Here is a 24043-nt window from a genome sequence, read left to right on the forward strand (position 1 = left end):
GCCAGCGACGAGCCTGGATCTCAATCCCATTGAGCACGTCTGGGACCTGTTGGATCGGAGGGTGAGGACTTGACCCCCCCCCCTTTCAGTTAGTCACATGTCTGTGGAATTGTTAAGTTTGTCAGTTGTTGAATCTTATGTTCATACAAATATTTACACATGTTAAGTTTGCTGAAAATAAATGCAGTTGACAGTGAGGACGTTTCTATTTTTGCTGAGTTTATTAAAGTTGTTATTTTTACATAACTATATTCACGTCACAAAATAATTGTTTTAAACAAACTGTTTTGCAAAGGTCTACAGTAGCCTCAACAGCACTATGTACGGTTGCACCATGGTGTAGCCGGAGGACAGCTAGTTTCCGCCCTCTGGTTACATTGAATTCAATACAAAACCTAGGAGGCTTGTGGTTTTTACCCCCTTCCATAGACTTGCACTGTAATTATGACAACTTCGTCCTCCAACCTATATATTTTTTCACTTACTAAGCTAGTGAATGCAGCTAGTTAGTTTAGCCTACTCAAACACCTGGCTCAAATAAAGAGGGATGCTATGTTGCCTAGCTGGCTATGGCTATCCAACACTGGAACTCTTCCAAGTCAAGGTAAGCTTTTATGTGAACACCTGCTTGTCGAACATCTCTTTCCAAAATCATCGGCATTAATATGGAGTTGGTCCTCACTTTGCTGCTATAACAGCCTCCACTCTTCTGGGAAGCCTTTCCACTAGATGTTGGTACATTGCTGGGGGGACTTGCATTCAGCCCCAAGCGCTTTAGTGAGGTCAGACACTGATGTTGGGCGATCAGGCCTGGCTCGCAGTCAGCGTTACAATTCATCCCAAAGGTGTCCGATGGGGTTGAGGTCAGGGCTCTGTGCAAGCCAGTCAAGTTCTTTCACACCGATCTCGACAAACCATTTCTGTATGGACCTCGCTTTGGCACGGGGCATTGTCATGCTGAAACAGGATTGGGCCTTCCCCAAACTGTTGCCACAAAGTTGGAAGCACAGAATCGTCTAGAATGTCATTGTATGCTGTAGCGTTAATATTTACCTTCACTGGAACTCTGTAGTGGAAGATGTAGTGAGTGTTGCAACTGAGAACAAACCATTTTTAAGCTCTACACGATTTAGTCAAATCAAATCCCTATGCCTGTCTACAGACCGAGAGAACATTTGAATACGTATTTGACCCTTTTTCGGGTTTTGCTTCACTGTGCTCCATCCCTGACCTTGTAGTTGGAGGAGTGGCCAAATAAGGCAGTTAAACCAGGAGAGTAATCTCCTGTTTGTGACTTCAGTCTCCTGTTTATCAGTTACTATCCAATGCCTCCCTCCCTCATTCCCTTGCTCCCACTCTCCTTAACAAAACAGCCTCAAGTCACAGCCTTTCTGCATACTCCCACAACTCAGCTTGAATTTATACCACTTAGATCACCACAGGGCCATGTTCTGCTGCAGGCTCAGGCTGTGTCTGGATGTTCTTACATGGCCTAATTGCATCGTTGCCTTTTTTATTCTGTTGATTTATTTATTTTGTTTATCTACCCACGTGGATTTAGTTATTTCAATTTCTTTGCCTCCCTTTTTCTTTTGTCTGTCTATCCTGCTTCCTGTCTGCCTGTTTTTCTGACTTTCTATTCTAAATAAAATGTTCCCCTAATTTCCTTTATCTGTCTGTCTGAATTCAATCACCACTCACCAGTCTCCAGTCTAATGGTCTAAACTCACCAAAGCAGAGCGTGCGAGGCGTGTGATTTTATTTTAGAATGCATTGTTTTGAATTATAATAACCCAACCGAAGCAGTGCGGGTGGGTTGTCTGCTTTGACGCCTCGCTCAATTAGAAAGTGTCTCTATTTTTGCGTTTTATCGCTAGAGCTGTAGTCACACAAAACAAACATTTTGTCATTAACTTTTTTTTTTAGCTCCTTTGAATTGGAAGATGTAGCTAAAGGTTAAGCCTACCATACATGCTAAATTAGACCAACTTATGGAAACCAACATCGCTATCAGCAAAGAAGATCGGAGATAGGGACTATCCTGCTAGCATACAGTCATTGCTCTGACTGTCCCGTCTGTTCCACCCAACTCTGCTTTCTCCGCCAGCCTGGTTCTGGTGAGTTTTTCACTTACAGGATGGTTCCTCTCACAGCTGTCCTCTGCCAAATCCTTGTCTCTCTCTTCCAGCCATCTCCACTCACATGTATTAATCATTTCCTCTTTTACCTTCAAACGTCTTTCTCTCATTCTGATGTGTGCACACACACATACACACTCCTGACTTTGAATATTGTGTTGAATTTTTCCCTAAGGGGATTTTAGGAACTGCAGGTAGTACTGGCATGGTCCTGAGCTCTGATTCTTCTGCCAGTGACTTTGAGGCCCAGGGGCCTCCTTAGGCCCAGTTCAGGGGCCTCCTTAGGCCCAGCCCCAGGGAGAGTATAAGACCCACTCCTCTCTTTGTTGATCTCACATACTCACCCTACGTCTCTCTCTTTTCTGAGAGCCAACTGCCATGGAACCCCAATTGGTCCTCTGACCCATTTCCTCCTCTTGACCAATCAGCCACAGAGGAATGTGCCTCCCAACTCTGTTTCTGTACTGCACTGACTCCCCTATGACAGTCTGCCTCTAAAGGCACTACATTTCCTGCATAGATTGAGTTTAATTTTTTTTAAATGTTTATGGTGATTACAGGCAAAGTGGTGTGGGGAAGTCCTGTACACTGATTAACCATTAAACACTGCCAAGAGTAATGATCCCCATCTGTAAGGGCCACAGCCAAGTCATCCTGCATGTATCCATTCACAAATAGACCCATCCATCCGCCTTCTACCACTGTTCCTCATTTTCCAGTCATTCCACAGAGAGAAGCCTGCCAGGCCTAAAAGAGGGAGCAGGTGGGAGTATTTATAGATCAGTATGTTTGGGGACACACCTGGTGAGAAGCAGTCCTCTTAGACGGGCCTCACCCTCTTCACCTTCGGGCCCGTGTGGAAAATTTAAATTGTAACTAAGCGAGCGTGTCGCCAGGCTGTGGCGGTGGATCCTGCCAATATCAGTAATACACCCCCCCCCCCTGCCTCCCTCTTCCTCCCCCCTGGTTGGCGGGCGAGTGCTGCGCCTTGACAACGAGCCAGTCACATCAAACAGGCGGGAAATGGAGCTCTGAATTTTGAAGAGCTCTTTGATCGTTAAGTTACCAGACCCGTTCCCTTACCTTCCTTTCTTTTTTCATTGTTTCTTTTTTGAACTCCATACGTTTATTTGCCTTCTTTCTTTTATCGACCATTAAAATGAATGACTTCCTGCGCTGAGTGTTCTGGCTGCCACGGGCTGACTGGCTGCTCTCAGTCCAATTGTTAGACGTTATTTGTTCTCATTTTATCCGTGACGTGTGTTTGCCTGAAGTTTTCCATATGTTTAGGAGAATGTGAGAGCCACTACTCGGTCACATGTGGTGTCAACCAGAGGTTAGAGGGTTGAGCTGAACATTAGGACTACGTGGCCTACTACTAGGCCGTCGGACACTACTCCAGCCATCAAGGGCCCCAGTCCTGTTCTTACCGTCTCCATGGAACACTATACTGTAGCAATTATTCTGCTGTTATGGCCATTCAAGTTCAAAATAGATACACTGCTGTATGATCTAGAGATGTGGATGAAAACTCTAATCAGATACACAGGAGTACAAATGTGTTTCTCCTAGAGTGGACTGTGTGTTATACGCTTCTGGCTTGTGTAGTTGTTTCGTGTGTGTGTGAATGATGTGACCTCGCAATGACGTTCTCTATGTTCTCCCTACCAGTGGACGCCCTGGAGGCTATGATGGTCGCTCAGCTCCACCGTACCCCCCCTTCCCTCCAGGTAGGCCTCTCCTAGAGTACAGAGTGGAAATGATAGAGGATGTCACATTCACATCTTGCAGTTTGTACAGGTAACTTCCCGAAATGATGGAAACACTTGATTAAATGAGGGATACAAAGTATATTGAAAGCAGGTGCTGCCCCACAGGTGTGGTTCCTGAGATTAAGCAATTAACATCCCATCATGCTTAGGGTCATGTAAATAAATGCTGTTTTGCCTAACATGGCTATCTCCACAGAGGAGGAGGAGGATGATGATGATGATAAACAATGTAAGTCAAATGCCATGGCCAGGTCAATCACCAGATCTCAACCCAATTGAACACTTATGGGAGATTCTGGAGCACTGCCTGAGACAGCGTTTTCCACCACCATCAACAAAACACCAAATTATGGAATTTTATCTTGACCTTCAAGTCACTAATGGAAGGGATGTGAAGGTCAATACATGTGCCAGTGATGCCTCTGGAGCTTAGGGATATAATGGGACATTTGTGGGCTATTCCACTGGAGGAACCAACTATCAGTCATTCACACCATTTCCTGCTTCCGCTGACATTTTTGGAACATGTAAAATTATTTTCTTTCTGAAGAAAATTGACCCTTCAACTGGTGTGTTTTAATCAAAGCCTCAAGTTTTGAATTGTGTGTACGGTGTAAGAGAAGGGCTCTGAAAAAGTTTTAACATGTAGATTTTTTTTCTCCAGAAAAGTCTAACAATTAACACAACTTTGGTTTGTTCTGTTTCCCTCCTCAGCAACTGTCCTAAATATGCTGTTTGAGTTAGATTAGCATGTTTGTGGCTCTTTCTAAAAATCCTGTTATGAGAGATTATTTGTTTTGGTGAAGCACTGCACTCTGAAGTTACATTGTTCATTTATTGTGCTGTCATTTCGATTTTTCTTAGCAGAAAGTTGAATACAATGGCTCAATAGCTATCCTCATAAGTCAGTCCGTAATTTTGGGGAGGGGAAGCTGAACACGTGTAGTGTAGAAATATAACTGTGTCTCCTCCAATCAGATGACTGACCTGCTTTTTCCCCTCAGGTGTGTACCCTCCTCCTCCTCCCCCGGGTAGCGCAGCAGCCTCCTGGGCCGGGGTATTCGACAGTGCCAAGGCCTGGGAGTACTACGCGCAGCGGGACAACGAGCGAGAGCGCCACAAGGAAAGAGACCGAACCAGAGAACGTGGACACGAGAAAGAAAGAGAAAGGGAGAGAGAGCACAACCCTTCCTCCCAGGTCGTCAACAGGTGATATAGACAAACAGACAAACATTGGCAGTAGAATGGCCTTACTGAAGAGCTCAGTGACTTTCAACGTGGCACCGTCATAGGATGCTACCTTTCCAACAAGTCAGTTCATCAAATTTATGCTCTGCTATAGCTGCCCCGGTCAACTGTAAGTGTTGTGAAGTGGCAACATCTAGGGGCAACAACGGCTGAGCCGTGAAATCGTTGGCCACACATGGCCCTCTCTCTCTCTCATCCTCCCACCACACACTCAATTGACTCCACTGTTGGGCAGACAGGCCTGGGCTGATCCAGTGCTGCCAGCTGTGGTACTGGATGTTGCTGCTGGGTGCATATCTACTGTAGGTGCCAGCCCAGCCTGGCCTCCCCTCATACACATGTGCAGCAGGCGGAGAGAGAGAGAGAAGGAAACAGGACAGAATAGATAGGAGAGCAACACTGCAATCCTTCAGACTAGAGTGGTTGCCAGGTGGTATTATTAGGAAAGTGGAGGCAGGGGTGGGGATGTCTACTGACTCTGCCACTCGGGTTGGAGTTGGGTAGTAGGTAGTAGGTGAAACCCCTGGTTGTCTGCTCTACAGCTGTTGCAACAGGGGATGGAATAGAGCTGAGAAATAACTATTATAAGACACACTGTCTGGTGCAGAGGGGCCAACAAGAGGAATGTGGAGAGATCACAACATATTCAGTCAGTGAAGGAGCTGCAGAGGGCAAGATGCACACAGTTCAGACGCTACATTTATGGCTGACACGGTTAAGAGCTTTGCTTGACGTACCGATTGGTTTCATACAACTGCTCTCAACACTGCAGCAGACGTACTTGTTGGTTTTGGATTGACTTCAGGCATAACAGTGACCAGTTACAGAAGTCCTCCACCTGAGAATCAGAGGCCATGATTGTGCGTGTGATAGAGGAGCAACCTTTGTTTGCATGCAATTAACATACACGAAGTGTACAAATCATTAGGAACACCCGCTATTTCCATAACAGACTGACCAGGTGAATCCAGGTGAAAGCTATGATCCCTTATTGATGTCACTTGTTAAATCCACTTCAATCATTGTAGATGAAGGGGAGGAGAACGGTTAAAGAAGGTTTTAAGACTATTGAGACATGGATTATGTATGTGTGCCATTCTGAAGGTGATTGGGCTTGGCAAACGATTGAAGTGCCTTTGAACAGGATATGGTAGTAGGTGCCAGGCAGACCGGTTTGAGTGTCTCAAGAACTGCAACGCTGCTGGGTTTTTATGCTCAACAGTTTCCCTGGTGTATCAAATCAAATGTATTTATATAGCCCTTCGTACATCAGCTGATATCTCAAAGTGCTATACAGAAACCCAGCCTAAAACCCCAGACAGTAAGCAATGTAGGTGTTGAAGCACGTTGGCTAGGAAAAACTCCCTAGAAAGGCCAAAACCTAGGAAGAAACCTAGAGAGGAACCAGGCTATGAGGGGTGGCCAGTCCTCTTCTGGCTGTGCTGGGTGGAGATTATAACAGAACATGGCCAAGATGTTCAAATGTTCATAAATGACCAGCATGGTCAAATAATAGGTCTGGGACAGGTTGCACATCCGGTGAACAGGTCAGGATTCCATAGCCGCAGGCAGAACAGTTGAAACTGGAGCAGCAGCACGGCCAGGTGGACTGGGGAACGCAAGGAGTCATCATGCCAGGTAGTCCTGAGGCATGGTCCTAGGGCTCATGTCCTCCGAGAGAGAAAAAGAAAGAGAATTTGAGAGAGCATACTTAAATTCACACAGGACACCGGATAAGAGGAGTACTCCAGATATAACAAACTGACCCTAGCCCCCCGACACATAAACTACTGCAGCATAAATACTGGAGGCTGAGACAGGAGGGGTCAGGAGACACTGTGGCCCCATCCGATAATACCCCCGGACAGGGCCAAACAGGAAGGAGATAACCCCACCCACTTTGCCAAAGCACAGCCCCCACACCATTAGAGGGATATCTTCAACCACCAACTTATCATCTTGAGACAAGGCCGAGTATAGCCCACAAAGATCTCCGCCACGGCACAACCCAAGGTGGGGCGCCAACCCAGACAGGAAGATCACATCAGTGACTCAACCCACTCAAGTGACACAAGAATGGTCCACCACCCAAAGGACATCCATCCAGCCAACTTGACATAACTATGGGAAGCATTGGAGTCAACATGGACCAACATCCTTGTGGAACGCTTTCGACACCTTGTAGAGACCATGGCTCAACAAATTGAGGCTGTTCTGAGGACAAAAGGGGGTGCAACTCAATATTAGGAAGGTGTTCCTAATGTTTTGTACACTCGTGTATATTAACATGTGTTACCATTTCTCCCGACAGTGGAAGAACTGCTCTGGCACTCTGGGAAACAAAGACGTGCTTCACCCGCACCGTGCCCAAAGAGCGGCAGAGGCTGCCCAACTACCTTCAAAGTCAAACAAGGCAATCTATTGTTTCAGACGGCACTCTATCGCCATTCTTCCATAGAGAAAGTGACATCTTTTTTGAGTTTAGTGCAGCGATGGAGCACTGTTTGAACGTGCTCTGCTCTACTGCCCTACAGTCTGAGTCTACCACCCACACACGTTCACATTTTCAGTGCTCTACTCACCTACCCTACATTTCCACAGCACACAGTCGGGTTGACCAGTAGCCAGATGTCTCATTAATTTATATTAACTCAGATAAATGCCAAGTATGATACACACGTCCTGCCTCTTGCTCACCCACTCCTTCTCATGCCCATAATACTGTGCAGCTTACCAACCCTCCCTCTCACTGTGCCTACTTGACAGAATCCCTACACATTCACAGTCTCCCTCCTAAACACGCTGTGACTAGTGATGTTCATCATCTAGTGTCTTTCTGTCGCAACTCTCTGCTGCAGAGGATCATATGGGGGAGAGCTGTGTTTCGTGTCATATGAGGGAAGAGGGGCTGTGAGGCTGTAATGTAACCGCAGGAGGGGAGGAGGAAGTCGGGGAGGGCCAGCCATGTGTGTGACAGACCCACTGGAACAGACAGAACTGCTCTTAAAGCCACTGTGGTTCTGTTCTGGTCCCCATGGGTAGCTCCTGTTTCCCTGTCTCCCTCCCAGGGTGGTCATGCCTCCAGTGTGTGTGCACCCACGCCACATTCTGATCACATGGCATGATGCATGTTGGGTACATGGAGGTGTGCCGATGGTATCTATTTTGAGTATTGAGTGATATATTTTGTGTGTGTTGGCAGCAGAGGCTCATACCTTCTGGCCTATGGCCACCCTGGTTGCATAGTGGTGTCAGTGGTCTATGTTCTGTCTGCAAGCTGCTCTTTAAGGGCTCTACTTAGCACCACTGATGGCCTCTGAGGCAGAGCCCTCTGGGCGCCAGCTTCTGGCACGACCACCAGCCAGGCATGTTTTGGAGTTAGCACCTAGGTTAACACTAGCTAATGCAACACAAAACTGTCAGGCTCACCTCCTAAAGACACCGACCACTCACATTTTACACTCACTAGCATATTTTCTCTGTCTCTTCTGCCCGGTACAGACAACCCTGGGCAGCTGGTTTGCCATTTGGTGAACACTTGTCCTCTGAATGTGATCTCATCCCTGTAGCTCATTATGGAGGGGCTGGGTTTGTCCTCTCTCCATGACAACATGACAACACACACACACACAGGGATTGTATTAGTGTTCTGAGTGTTTATAATAGTAATCCATATGTATAAGTTACACACACTTTCTCTTTCTGACACCTCTACACAGGTGGCTTGTATCTGTTCAGTGTTAATGGAGACTGAATTTGGAAACACATTCTTGTTTCCCAGGCTTACAGTGACACAGCTCATTCTCACTCATGCATTTGTTCCTGTATTATATCTGCACTAGGAAGCACTCACTTATTCATTCACAGTTACAGTGACTCTGTGAAGTGGGTATAAGTGTGTTAGTGCTAACAACTGTGGAAGACTGTAAACAGGCCTTCAGGTCTGCACTCCCACTGGTAATAGAATAACTGCCAGTGCCCAAATATTTAATGAGTCCTTTAATCTTAGCTCGCTCTCTCTCTGGTAGAACGCCCTTCTTGCCTTGCCTCTCGGATCGTTTACAGCCCCCCTGGGTTGGGGACAGAAGCACCAGCTCATCAGCAAACGGTAGACATTTAACTTCAGATTCTAGTAGGATGAGGCAGGGTGCTGCAGACTGTTCTAGTGCCCTCGCCAATTCTTTCTCGCTCTCTATCTCGCTCTCTCTGGCAAGTCGTTTTTTTTAATATGTCAGCTAGAGTTAGCAAACCTTTCCCCTTGTTCAACGCACCTCTGGTTTGGATTTAATCACCCTCACTACTAGCTATAGATTGGAACGTAAGGTAATGTGATTTAACCCAAAAATGTTGGACCATTATACTGGTAGTTACAGGTGTGGCTATACAAAACGTTGGTAGAAATGTTTCAACTATCCTGGTATTGGGGATACTATCTTCGTCCTCGCTTCTCGTAAAATGTCTGTATTCAGTTGCAGTGGGTCCATTTGAATATAGAAAATGCTCCGTTATTAAAATACACTGCTCAAAAAAATAAAGGGAACACTAAAATAACACATCCTAGATCTGAATGAATGAAATATTCTTATTAAATAATACTTTCTTTACATAGTTGAATGTGCTGACAACAAAATCACACAAAAATTATCAATGGAAATCAAATTTATCAACCCATGGAGGTCTGGATTTGGAGTCACACTCAAAATTAAAGTGGAAAACCACACTACAGGCTGATCCAACTTTGATGTAATGTCCTTAAAACAAGTCAAAATGAGGCTCAGTAGTGTGTGTGGCCTCCACGTGCCTGTATGACCTCCCTACAACGCCTGGGCATGCTCCTGATGAGGTGGCGGATGGTCTCCTGAGGGATCTCCTCCCAGACCTGGACTAAAGCATCCGCCAACTCCTGGACAGTCTGTGGTGCAACGTGGCGTTGGTGGATGGAGCGAGAGATGATGTCCCAGATGTGCTCAATTGGATTCTGATCTGGGGAACGGGCGGGCCAGTCCATAGCATCAATGCCTTCCTCTTGCAGGAACTGCTGACACACTCCAGCCACATGAGGTCTAGCATTGTCTTGCATTAGGAAGAACCCAGGGCCAACCGCACCAGCATATGGTCTCACAAGGGGTCTGAGGATCTCATCTTGGTACCTAATGGCAGTCAGCCTACCTCTGGCGAGCACATGGGAGGGCTGTGCGGCCCCCCAAAGAAATGCCACCCCACACCATGACTGACCCACCGCCAAAACGGTCATGCTGGAGGATGTTGCAGGCAGCAGAACGTTCTCCATGGCATCTCCAGACTGTCACATCTGTCACATGTGCTCAATGTGAACCTGCTTTCATCTGTGAAGAGCACAGGGCACCAGTGGCGAATTTGCCAATCTTGGTGTTCTCTGGCAAATGCCAAACGTCCTGCACGGTGTTGGGCTGTAAGCACAACCCCCACCTGTGGGGTCCTCATACCACCCTCATGGAGTCTGTTTCTGACCGTTTGAGCAGACACATGCACATTTGTGGCCTGCTGGAGGTCATTTTGCAGGGCTCTGGCAGTGCTCCTCCTTGCACAAAGGCGGAGGTAGCGGTCCTGCTGCTGGGTTGTTGCCCTTCTACGTTCTCCTCCACGTCTCCTGATGTACTGGCCTGTCTCCTGGTAGCGCCTCCATGCTCTGGACACCACGTTGACAGACACAGCAAACCTTCTTGCCACAGCTCGCATTGATGTGCCATCCTGGATGAGCTGCACTACCTGAGCCACTTGTGTGGGTTGTAGACTCCGTCTCATGCTACCACTAGAGTGAAAGCACCGCCAGCATTCAAAAGTGACCAAAGCATCAGCCAGGAAGCATAGGAACTGAGAAGTGGTCTGTGGTCACCACCTGCAGAACCACTCCTTTATTGGGGGTGTTTTGCTAATTGCCTATCATTTCCACCTGTTGTCTATTCCGTTTTGCACAACAGCATGTGAAATGTATTGTCAATCAGTGTTGCTTCCTAAGTGGACAGTTTGATTTCACAGAAGTGTGATTGACTTGGTGTTACATTGTGTTGTTTAAGTGTTCCCTTTTTATTTTTTTGAGCAGTGTATGTTTGAGTAGTTCATTTTCCTAGGGTGGCAACACAAAATTATAAGTGATTTCAAGGGGGCTTTCTCAATTTATACTGTTCTATTCAACTCCAAACAAAACACATTTTCATCAATTTACGCATTTCCTGCCCTTTTATTATCATTTCCACACTGTACTACGCAGCATGATATGGGCAAAAACTATAGGCCTAGTTAATTGGTGAACTGTTGGAATCTTGGTAATATAATGATTATTGTAATTCTATAGTGGGCAACACATTGAATAAATTGTTGTCTGACATGACAATGAATGAATAAACCAGGGAGGAATCATTAACAGGGTAGGAAGCAAAGTGTTGGTCAGTGTTTCCAGGTGACCCTTAATTAATGTTACATTACATGTTTTCTTACTACATGTAGCTAGCTAGCTAACATATTCATCCTTTGCCTATTCCTCTCTGTTAAGGGCTTGTAAGTAAGCATTTCACGGTAAGGTCTACACTTGTTGTATTCGGCGCCTGTGACAGTTTGATTTGATTAGAAAAGCATTAAGAAGGAAATAAATTCCTCTAAATGAACTATTAGCAATGCAAACCTGTTAATTGAAATGCATTCCAGGTGACTACCTCATGAAGCTGGTTGAGATAATGCTAAAAGTGTGCAAAGCTGTCAAGGCAAAAGAGTGGCTACTTTGAAGAATCTCAAATATAACATATTTTGATTTTGCTTCATAGTTTAGATGCTTTCACGATTATTCTACAATGTAGAACGTATAAAAATAAAGAGAAATCCTGGAATGAGCAGGTGTCCTAACTTTTAACTGGTACTGTATAATAAAATGCGGTATTATCGCCCAGCCTTAGTCCTTGACGTAGATTTTTTTTTAACCCCTGCTTTAGAAGACTGGAGGTGAATGCCTGTTTCAGCTGCTGTCACTGTCGTACCTGCAGCTCTGCAGCATAAAAAAACACCCCCACTGTGTGTGTGTGTGTGTGTGTGTGTCACACACACACACACACACACACACACAAAAAGACACTGTTGAGGTCGTGAGAGGGGAGGGAAGGGAAGGTGTGAGTTAGTGAATGATGGTGTGAAAGAGCATGGCCCTGTGGGACCAGGAGTCCTCCAGTAAATAATGGAGCTGTTTTTGAGTCCAGAGGATAGGGGGGATGCTGCTGTTGCTTTCATCTAAAGGTCACAGGAGGACATGGGTGGGCTTTGTGTTCAAAGGCTGTACCACACCATGCTATTAAACTAAAGTCAAAAAACAGAGCTTTGAGTAAAGGTGTTGGTATCGCCTGGGCCCAGCCTTTCTATAGAAACGACCCTGCAACACATGAGGAGAGAGCAGAGAAAATGGGCCAATAGAATCATGTTACCTGGCTTATCACTGTTTTTTTGCCACTGTGGTGTCCATTGTCCAATAAGAAGGCTCAATGTTTCAGCGAGGAAGCAGTGTTTGTGGTTATTGACCAGTGAGTTGTTATTGCAGTGAGGAGGATCGGCACCGGCACAGGGACTATGGGGAGAGAGGATATGACCGCCACCACCACGAGAGATCCAGCAGAGAGAAAGAAGAGAGACACCGAGAGAAGAGACACAGAGACAAAGAGGAGGGGAGACACAAGTCCTCAAGCAGGTACGGCACACATCCACACTCTTAACACACAGTAGACACCGGCATGTTCAGGTAGACAGTGTAAGTAACCAGTGATTGTCTGTGTTAACAGTAGCAGCAGGAGGAGACATGAGAGTGAGGAGGGGGACAGTCATCGAAGACACAAACACAAGAAGGTCAAGAGGAGCAGAGAGGACAAGGAGCCCAGCCAGGAACTCTCTGCTGACCAGGAGAACCAATCAGAGCCCACAGAGTGATTCTCTGTCCCTCTCACCAGTCAATAGGGGGACCCGCTGTGACCCTCAGGCATTCTGTTTAACATATCAGACACTGGACTGCTCCTCTAATATATTTCAGTTCACTTTGAAGGTGAAAAACCCAAAGCATTGTTTTATGTATACGTTGTATACAACTTGTATATTTTGACTCATCTGAGAGACGTGTTTTGTTTTATTGAATTTAAGAGATATGTTTGGATAAAGGAGCTGACTGGACCTCAGTTGATTGTTCAAATTTGAGTGAGCTGTGTTAAATATCTTATCCCAGGTCATTTCACGTGAACCCCAACCCTTGCCGAAGCTCTGACAAGTGTCCTTTTCAAATGACTTTATTGATTATTTTACCAAAGGTACCATCAGATATACTACGTAGGCTGACGCGTGAGACAGAACTGTGTTCGATGGTCCTAGACCAGACTCATCCACGGAAACACACACAGAAACCAAGTCAGTTTGTTTTTTTTTCTTCTCAAAAGTAGGAAAATCAGTAAGGCCTCCACAATTTTACCTTAATATTACTTTTAACAGATTATGAACACATTTTTACTTTATTTTTTACTCTACTTTTTTTGCCTGTGGTTTGATAATTTAGCAACAGCTTCTGAAAACATCTCAACACAGACGACTACTTGGCAATGTGTCCTCAGTCTCAACAGATGAACATTAAAGCCACTGTCAGTACAAACATAACGAAGAATATATTCAAAGGCCATCAAACAAACGTGAAAAGAAAGAGAAACGGTACTTGAATCAGTATTTTTTTTTTCACATCCAACAGTTACAGTAAAGAAATGCGAGTCCAATTAAATGCATACTCTAACATAGAACTAATGTTTCCCCATCCACCCACCCACCAGGGGTGGGGCCACAGATCCACATCCTCGCAGCTCAGTGTCTCGGGGGGGGGTTTGGTCAAACTCCTGTCACATGGTTGATTGGCCCCCTCTGAACTCCCCAAAGTCTCAGCCGTCCATCGGGAGTCAGGGTTCTAAGGTCCGCCTTCCATAGCTACATCACTAGTGTAAGCCCATCCCATAAGGTATGGGTCAGCATTATAAGCCAGTCTAAAGCTCCACCCACATTCTTGGTCAGTGTTGGCCCCTCCCCATGGCTCTGCGACTTGCAGCAGGGCTACAGCAGGCTGCCTGGCCAGGATACGATGGTCAGGGTGATTCTGCCCCGCAGCTCCTTCAGTAGACGCACCAGGGCTGTGTGGGTCATCCCCCACGTACTCTTTCCGTTCACCTCCAGCAGAATGTCCCCACACCTACACACACACACAGAGCGAGAGAGGGGAAGAGGGGTTAATGCAGAGATGGACTCAGTCTAGTACAGCAGACCCATAGAGCAACACTTGTGTGTAAATACAAGACTACTGTAATGATTAGACCAATACTGCATATAATTAGTCACAGACAAATAGAAGAATCAGCAGACAGGCATTAGCCAGTTATATAGGTTCTTTGGCCAGTGTGTTCTAGGTTTAGTAGTCCGTACCGTATCCTGCCATCGTTGTAGGCTGGCGTGCCCTCCACGATGGAGCGGATGAAGAAGGACTGATTGCAGTTGACCTCCTCCTGCCCCCCCACGATGCTGAAGCCTAGGCTGCCAGAGGCGCTCCGGCGCAGCACAATATCTTTGCAGCAGTACAGGTGCCTGCAAAGGACAAAAACGGAGCTTAGGAAATCTCTAGACTGCCGCCAGCATCCAAATGTGTGCCCAGCCATTACTATGTGCACATACTGTATGCAGCAGTGAGATTGCAGAGTCCAGTGGAAGTCTGTCAGAAAAAACAACTGCTTGGCTGTCGTCCAATGAGAATGGGGAAATGATTTTTTTTCCCCACAAGTAAGGCAGAGCTGTGAAAATACAGCGCTGAGAAGGGAGCGATTTTAGTATCAGTCTCTCACACTGCCCAGGGGTGAGTGAAAATTGCATTTAAATCCTGTTAGAACCGTTGCCCGTCTGGACTGAATTCCCAGGGTGATTCACTAGTTAGTTTTCCCTTTTCTTATACATTTTGCTGGTTGGGGAGAAATAGAGTTTTAGCTACTCCTGTATTTTATACATTTTATTTTACAGTAAGAGCACTTTTATACCAGCAGTGGCAGATCTGATGAGAAACGGGAATACCCCTCACTCTGCCAGTCTGACCTCTGTCCAAAAGAGAGTGATTGGAGGGGTTTATTAATACCCTAAGCTGCTTAAAAGAGCATGAGGAGACTGAAAGGGGGGGGGGGGGGGGCAGGATGAGAGTGTCAGTGACCAATGTCTGAGACTGGGATGTGAGGATGAGCAAGAGACAGTGAAGGCCATGGAGATAAGGCCTGATGATGTATACAGTAGTGTCTATTCATCATTCTGTCATCAACCTCCATCTCCCCTTCTCTCCCATAGCGGCCTTGTAATGTAGCCTGTACATCCTGAGATCTCTGTACCCTCTCTTAGTTGTTGGCCTGTGCTTTTCATTGAGGCCCTCACTCAAATAACAAGCCATGTTGATCAGCTCATCAAGTGCAGTGCCTTCAGAAAGTATTCATACCCCTTGGCTTAATCCACATTTGATGTTACAGCCCAAATTCAAAATGAGTAAAACATTTTCTCACCCATCTACACACAATACCCCATAATCAAAGCGAAAACATGTTTTTAGATATTTTTGGTGCAAATTGAATACATAAATATGTAATTTTCTTAAGTACTCACACCCCTAGGTCAATACATTGTAGAAGCACCACTGGCAGTGATTACAGCTTTGAGTCATCCTGTATCAACTTTGCACATCTGGATTTTCCCCAGTTCTTCCTTGCAGATTTTCTCAAGCTCTTAAATTCGATGGGGATTGGCGGTGAACAGCAATCTTCAAGTCTTTCCACAAATTTTCAATGGGATTCAAGTCTGGGCTTTGGCTAGGCAACTCGAGGACTTTCACATTCTTGTTCTGAAGCCATTCCAGTTTTGCTTTGGCTGTATGCTTGCGGTCATTGTGCTGTTGGAATGTAAATCTTCACCCCAGTCTAAGATCGTTTGCACTCTGAAGCAGGTTCCCATCAAGGATTTGCCTGTATTTGGCTCCATTTATTGTTCCCTCTATCCTTACCAGTCCCTGTTGCTGAAAAGCATCCCCATAGCATGATGCTGCCACCACCCTGCTTCACAGTAGGGATGGTGTTAGACGGGTGATGAGCTGTGCCTGGTTTTCTCCAGACATAGAGCTTTGCATTCAGGCCAAAGCATTACATTTTTGTCTCATCAGACCACAGCATCTTTTGCCTTATGCTCACGTCCCTTTTTGCAAACTTGAGGCGTGCAGTCATGCCTTTTTCTCAGGAGTGGATTTGTCTGGCCACTCTCCCATAAAGCCCAGATTGGTGAAGTGCTGTAGAGACTGTTGATCTTCTATCAGGTTCTCCCATCGTGGCCAAGGAACTCTGTAGTTCTGTCAGTGGTCACTGGGGTCTTAGTCACCTCCCTGACCAAGGTCCTTCTTGTCCGGTTGCTCAGTTTGGCCGGGTGACCAGCTCTAGACAGAGTGTGTAGTTCCTTGTTTTTCTAATACCCATTGACAGAGACCACTGTGCTCGTGGTAACTTTCAACACTATATAAATTGTTTTATACCCTTCCCCAAATCGATGCCTCATCACAATTCTATCTCAGAGATACAGTGGGGCAAAGAAGTATTTAGTCAGCCACCAAATTTGCAAGTTTTCCCACTTAAAAAGATGAGACCTGTAATTTTCATCATAGGTACACTTCAATTAAAATCTAGGATTTTTAATGAATTTATTTGCAAAGTATGGTGGAAAATAAGTATTTGGTCAATAACAAAAGTTTATCTCAATACTTTGTTATATACCCTTTGTTGGCAATGACAGGGGTCAAACATTTTCTGTAAGTCTTCACAAGGTTTTCACACACTGTTGCTGGTATTTTGGCCCATTCCTCCATGCAGATCTCCTCTAGAGCTGTGATGTTTTGGGGCTGTTGCTGGGCAACACGGACTTTCAACTCCCTCCAAAGATTTTCTATGGGGTTGAGATCTGGAGACTGGTTAGGCCACTCCAGGACCTTGAAATGCTTCTTACGAAGCCACTCCTTCGTTGCCCGGGCCGTGTGTTTGGGATCATTGTCATGCTGGAAGACCCAGACACGTTTCATCTTCAATGCCCTTGCTGATGGTAGGCTTTGTTACTTTGGTCCCAGCTCTCTGCAGGTCATTCACTAGGTCCCCCCGTGTGGTTCTGGGATTTTTGCTCCCGTTCTTGTGATCATTTTGACCCCACGGGGTGAGATCTTGCGTGGAGCCCCAGATCGAGGGAGATTATCAGTGATCTTGTATGTCTTCCATTTCCTAATAATTGCTCCCAGAGTTGATTTCTTCAAACCAAGCTGCTTACCTATTGCAGATTCAGTCTTCCCAGCCTGGTGCAGGTCTACAATTTTGTTTCTGGTGTCCTTTGACAGCTCTTTGGTCTTGGCCATAGTGGAGTTTGGAGTGTGACTGTTTGAGGTTGTGGACAGGTATCTTTTATACTGATAACAAGTTCAAACAGGTGCCATTAATACAGGTAACGAGTGGAGGACAGAGGAGCCTCTTGAAGAAGAAGTTACAGGTCTGTGAGAGCCAGAAATCATGCTTGTTTGTAGGTGACCAAATACTTATTTTCCACCATAATTTGCAAAAAAAAATCATCACAGTGTGATTTTCTGGATTTTTTTCCTTAATTTTGTCTGTCATAGTTGAAGTGTACCTATGATGAAATTTACAGGCCTCTCATCTTTTTAAGTGGGAGAACTTTCACAATTGGTGGCTGACTAAATACTTTTTTGCCCCACTGTATACAGACAGTTCCTTGGACTTCATAGTATAGTTTCTGCTCTGACGTGCACTTGACGGCCTACCTACATAAAATTATCTTCATTAGCCCTGTTCCTATTAAGAAATGAAAATATAGCCCTAGACACCACTTCTCTCCTCCCACTACACCATCTAAACCCTAACCCCGCCCAGCCTCTCTAACCCTTTCACACACTCTCCCTATCTATGTCATACAAATAGAAATATAAACACATGCTCCACCGTTTCCTCCACTAAACACTCATCACACAGACCTGTTTCAGGTATCCCTATCATCCACAAAGTGGCATTGAAAACTGTGTGCTTAAACCGTAGTCTTACTCCACACAACTTCCTCTCTCCTACATCCCAGTGTGACCTGAATATCTACCCCCTCTCTCCCCGCAGCACTCTTAGCCACCACATCAGCGTTCTCATTACTCTCCACACCCACATGGGCTTGAACCCAGCAAAAGCTTACCACCACTCCCATCCTCTCCAATCCCATTAACAGCACCATCATCTCCACAAACAAGTCTCCCCTATCCGGTCTGCCCGCCGTAACACTACTACTCAACACTGCAGCCGAATCAGAGCAGATCAACACTGAGTGGTTTCACCTCCTCCACCCATCTCAAACCTATAATCATGGCCATCAACTCAGCCGCATACACTGACATATAATCATTTAACCTCTTACATAATCTAACATTTAAATCTGGGATATACACCAGTGGAGGCTCCTCAGAGTAGGAAGGGGAGGGACCATCCTCCTCAGTGAATTTCATACATTTTAAAACATTTAAAAAGTTATCCTAGATAAAACTATACTAAATATAATCACATCACCAACTAAATATAATCACATCACCAACTAACTGATCAAAATACTATTTTGCTAAGGTCTACAGTAGCCTCAACAGCATTCTGAAGGGTAGCACCTTGGTGAACCCGGAGGACATCGAGCTTCCGTCCTCCTCTGGGTACATTGACTTCTATACAAAACCTAGGAGGCTCATGGTCCTCACCACATTTCATAGACCTGCACAGTAATTATGACAACTTCCGGAGGACGTCCTCAAACCTATCAGAGCTCTTGCAGCATGAACTGACATGTCCACCCAATCAAAGTATCACAGAATTAATCTAGTACTGAAAGCATAAGCTACAGCTAGCTAGCACTGCAGTGCATGAAATGGGGTGAGTAGTTGACTCAAAGAGAAAGAAAATAGTTGAACACTTTTGAACAAAGTAATTTCTTCCTAAATGAAGGAGAAGCAAGAGAAATGGAGACTTAGCTGCATTTGATAAGTATCTAGTTTATCCTACTAAAACACCCTGCTATGTTAGCTAGCTGGTTATGACTATCCAACACAACAATGGAACTATTCCAAGTCAAGGTAAGCTTTTGGTTTTGCTCATTTATTGCCACCGGGGCCCGCCAGTGTAACTGCTTACTGACTGGACACTAACGTTACTGCATGATTGTAGTGGGTTTACTAACGTGTTAGCTCTATTAGCTTTGCTGACAATTACATTAATTTAGGCACGGTTGGGTAGGTTAATTTCTAAATGTAATCCGTTAGTTACTAGTTACCTGTCAAATTGTCATCAGTAATGTAACTTTTGGATTACCCAAACTCCGTAAGGTAATCTGATTATTCAGTTACTTTTAGATTACTTTCCCTTTTAAGAGGCATTAGAAGAAGACAAATGTATGTTACCAATTAAATTACATCTATTGCAGGATAAATCAATGTTAAAGTTTACATAGCTACATGTTAAATTTTACTTTACAGGTTGGTTAAGTAGGCTTCTTCTAACCCATCGCTTTCTACTACATATAATAATACGATTCAATTATATCTTTACATTAAAAACCAAAGTCTACCAGAATTCCAATACATTTTATACCCCTTGATCTTCAAGAATAGGACTTGGAAATATGGAAGTATATATTTGACAAATTGTTTTACCAGAGCATGATCCCAAAACTAAGGATTTATTAGCCAGCCCTACTCTGTTTATGATTTTGTTGTCATGGAGGACTGATTGGACTCATTGATTCGAGATGAAAAATAAAAGCTGCGCTCGTGGAATGGCATGCTTTGAGCACTACTGAAAAGTGCTATTTACATGTGAAAAATTAATGTCATATGCTGCATTTGCTATAGGCCTATTGTTTACCTTATTGTTGGTGACTCTTTGATAGCTTGAGAATATGCAGCTGTTTTAAAGGGCAAATCCACAGATGAAACAATAACAAAATGGTTGCCCAGCCTCTGTTTTGGTAAAAATATGAGGGATGGGCCTGGAGAAATGTAACCACTCTCAGGTTAATAGACAGAGCTATGGATGCAAGGACTGACCATCCATGATATCAACATTATTGTTTTAACCGTGGTATGAGGCTGTACAGTGTTTGTTTACATTTACAATGTTTACACACATTGGTGAAAGACAAGCTCATATTTTGGGTTCTCATGGAGTGTGACATGAGCTCATGAGGAGCTCATGAGGCATTTATTTATACGTTATACTCAAGAATCAATGGATATATATATACACACACATACATATATATACTCAGCAAAAAAGAAACATCCTCACTGTCAACTGCCTTTATTTTCAACAAACTTAACATGCTTAAATATTTGTATGAACATAATATTCAACAACTGAGACATAAACTGATCAAGTTCCACAGACATGTGACTAACAGAAATTGAATAATGTGTCCATGAACAAAGGGGGGGGGGGGTCAAAACAGTCAGTATCTGGTGTGGCCACCAGCTGCATTAAGTACTGCAGTGCATCTCCTCCTCATGGACTGCACCAGATTTGCCAGATGTTACCCCACTCTTCCACCAAGGCACCTGCAAGTTCCCGGACATTTCTGTGGGGAATGGCCTTAGCCCTCACCCTCTGATCCAACAGGTCCCAGACGTGCTCAATGGGTTAAATAATTAAGCCAATTTGTATATCGCTGATTCATGATTTAGGCTAGGATTTGTGATGTTCAGTAATGAGAACAGATGAGGTAATAATACATTAATACAAGACTGTACTCGATAAGATATGAAAATATCTTCGATTTGGGAAATAGACTCGACATTTTCCCGTGGTGCCCTAACTTCCCAGTTAATTATAGTTTACATGATTAGTTTAATCACGCAATAATAATTACACATTGATTTGATAAAATAACAGTCTTCACATTTAATGATAGTCACAGACACAGCAATATATACATCCGAAAATGGATGTAGCAACTACAGATTGCCCCTTTTAAGTCTATCAAAAGTGTGTGTTTGAGCAAGTCTATTAGGCCTATGGATTATGTTTTTTAATCTACGTGGATTAGATTGAGCAATAAAAGGCTCACTTTTATTCAATAGGCTGGGATCTGCACTATGCAGCTGTTGCAAGAGCACATTTTTCACTAGCTGTCCACTGGTTTCAAAAACAATGATTGATAGGCAGCTTAAACTTATTGAATTCAACCCTTATTGGGTTCAAATACAAATTTAGATTTGTGGACAGCCATCCACAACAACCACAATCCGTAAGGCGCAAATAGCTAAATGTGAGATTCACATCAATGCGCTATGTAGATATCAATAATAAGGGATATCCGTATTGCCGTAGACTACACCATCGGTGTCATCCTTACCTTCAAGCGTTTATTCAAGTTGGATAGTCTTTGGGTGCTGACAGCAGTCGCACCATTGCTAGACATAGCTTGGACTGTAGGCTACAAAAGCCTATTCCTGCTCATTTCCTGAGATCCATCAAACACAAATTTAGATGTGCGCCTTTTTTCAATGCCGATTTGAATGTCATTGAGAAACAGAGAAGTGTCAAAGACTTAGCTCGCATTTCTTAATTTAAAAGTAATCCTTAAAGTACTCATCTAATTTTTCAAAAGTATCTAATCTGATAATATTTTATCTTGTAACGGATTACAGTTAGTTTTGTTTGTAATCCCTTACATGTAACGGATGACATGTAATCCGTTTCTCCCCAACCCTGATTTAGGTAATATGGTGACAACTACAGTATGTAGGCTGTGTAGCAGTTTGGCTTGGAAAGGTTTCTTCGCATGGTCACACACAGCTGATATCTTGGGCATTGAAGTCCACAAGCAACTGGAAGAGGTGAAAGGAGGAGAGCATATAACGTAGATGCGAGAAGGAATACAACATGGCTGCTATGAAAATGAACTGTGTTTACACGTGATCAGGGGTGTACTCACTCCACCGATTCTGTTGAAAAAAATGGTCTTAAACAGGGATAAACATAACTGAACTTGTCCAATAGAAACTCTCGTTTGCAACTGTTGGACTAATAATTACACCCAAATGTGTCTCTCGACCTGTGTGCACCTACGTTGTAAACGTTCATTCATAGACTAGGTTGTAGCAACCTCATGATGGGTATAGGGAACATTTGAGTATCATGTAGTAGCCTAAACCTATCAATGTTACATTTAACTGGGTGAATGGGATATGAATGACAGTCCTCCAACATGATGTAATAGAAATAAGGCCATTCTCATGGAAAAAAAGTGTCCTCCCTCATCTGAAACGGCACTGATATACACCCCTACCACTGATTGGCTCTTTTGAACCATCTGTATATATCCTTAGAAACAAATACAACTGAATCTATATATCTCTCCACACACCGTCTCACGTCCACACCCCATTCTCTCCTGCCCTCAATCATGTCCACATCTACGCTTGGTTACGGAAACAGCCACGGAGGAACGTTCCCCAACACAATTGTCAGCCCTATCTCGCTCTCCCCCTGTCCATATTCGATCCACCTTCTTCCCGATTTGTCCACCTGTACATCATCTGCTTATCCTCGCACCCAGCATTCCCGTGACCGCGGAATATCCTTCTGAACTCCCTTTCAACCTCTCCCAGTATGCTAAATCAAGTTTGTCCCGCCTTATCCTCAGTGGCAGTTCCCCACTATCCACCTGCAATGCCTCAACAGGTGTCATCCTGAAAGCACCCACACACAAACTCAGGGCCCTTGACTGTATCCTTTCCAGGCACCGTAGTACCGTTTTGGCTGCCGATCTATATACAAAGAACCCATAATCCAAAAATGACCTGATCAATGCGTGGTACATACAGTACATACAACAGTGTTTGTCTATCCGACCCCAAATCATATCCTGCCACTGCCCTCATGAGGTTCAGCACCATTCTACACTTCATTTCATTATGCTCAACATGTCTCTTCTACGTAAGCCTCATCAAACCACATACCTAAGTACTTAAACGCAGACACCCTACCTACATATGTATATTTGCAGCCTAACATCTTTATCCTTCCTCTTAGAATACACCATAAAGCACAACTTGGACACAGACATCCTAAACCCCCATGTTAGAGACCAATCTTCCACAACTCCCATAGCTTCTTGCATCTTCCTCATCAAATATTTCACATTCCCAACTCTCTTCCATATAGCCCCATCATCGGTACACAATGCCACTCCCTGTCCCACCTCCTTAAATATGCCATATCATCAGGATGAACAACACCGGACTAACCACACTTCCCTGAGGAGTACCATTGTCCACAGCCCCATTGACAATTCAAACCCCCACCCTCACCTGTATGACTCGATCGAACAGACATCCCCCAACGCACTCAACTTGATGAACAACCCTACCCTCCACATGGTATCGTAAGCTTTCTCAATGTCAAAATACACAACACTCATCACCTATTTTATTGTCAGGGCCTTGGCTATCTGTCACACCCTGATCTGTTTCACCGGTCCTCATTATTGTCTCCACCCCCTCCAGGTGTCACTTATTTTCCCCAGTGTATTTATCCCTGTGTTTCCTTACTCTCTGTGCCAGTTCGTCTTGTATGTTTCCAAGTCAACCAGCATTTTTCCCGTTGTCCTGCTTTTTGCATTCTCCTTTTTCTAGTCCTCCGGGTTTTGATCCTTGCCTGTTTCTGGACTTTGTACCCGCCTGCCTGACCATTCTGCCTGCCTTGACCACGAGCCTGTCTGCCACTCTGTACCTCCTGGACTCTGATCTGGTTTTGACCT

General features: G+C 44.5%; 2 protein-coding genes across 3 annotated transcripts in view; one reads left to right on the forward strand and one right to left on the reverse strand.

Moving 5' to 3' along the window:
* Positions 1–13358, forward strand: part of fip1l1a (FIP1 like 1a (S. cerevisiae)) — a 43065-nt gene extending 29707 nt beyond the window's left edge. Inside the window, 4 exon segments of the mRNA XM_029686411.2 lie at positions 3810–3868; positions 4915–5119; positions 12720–12866; positions 12958–13358. Of these exon segments, the coding sequence (XP_029542271.2) occupies positions 3810–3868; positions 4915–5119; positions 12720–12866; positions 12958–13102 (556 nt within the window). The 3' untranslated portion in view covers positions 13103–13358.
* A 78-nt stretch (positions 13359–13436) lies between these two features.
* lnx1 (ligand of numb-protein X 1) overlaps positions 13437–24043 on the reverse strand; it is an 80150-nt gene continuing 69543 nt past the window's right edge. For both annotated transcript variants that reach the window (XM_065003130.1, XM_029686409.2), the window contains 2 exons: positions 14621–14779; positions 13437–14390 (listed from right to left, as the gene is read on the reverse strand). In XM_065003130.1, the coding sequence (XP_064859202.1) occupies positions 14255–14390; positions 14621–14779 (295 nt within the window). In that variant the 3' untranslated portion in view covers positions 13437–14254. The remainder of the gene's footprint in view (positions 14391–14620; positions 14780–24043) is intronic.

This window comes from Oncorhynchus nerka, linkage group LG17, assembly GCF_034236695.1.
Source record: "Oncorhynchus nerka isolate Pitt River linkage group LG17, Oner_Uvic_2.0, whole genome shotgun sequence".
NCBI lineage: Eukaryota > Metazoa > Chordata > Actinopteri > Salmoniformes > Salmonidae > Oncorhynchus > Oncorhynchus nerka.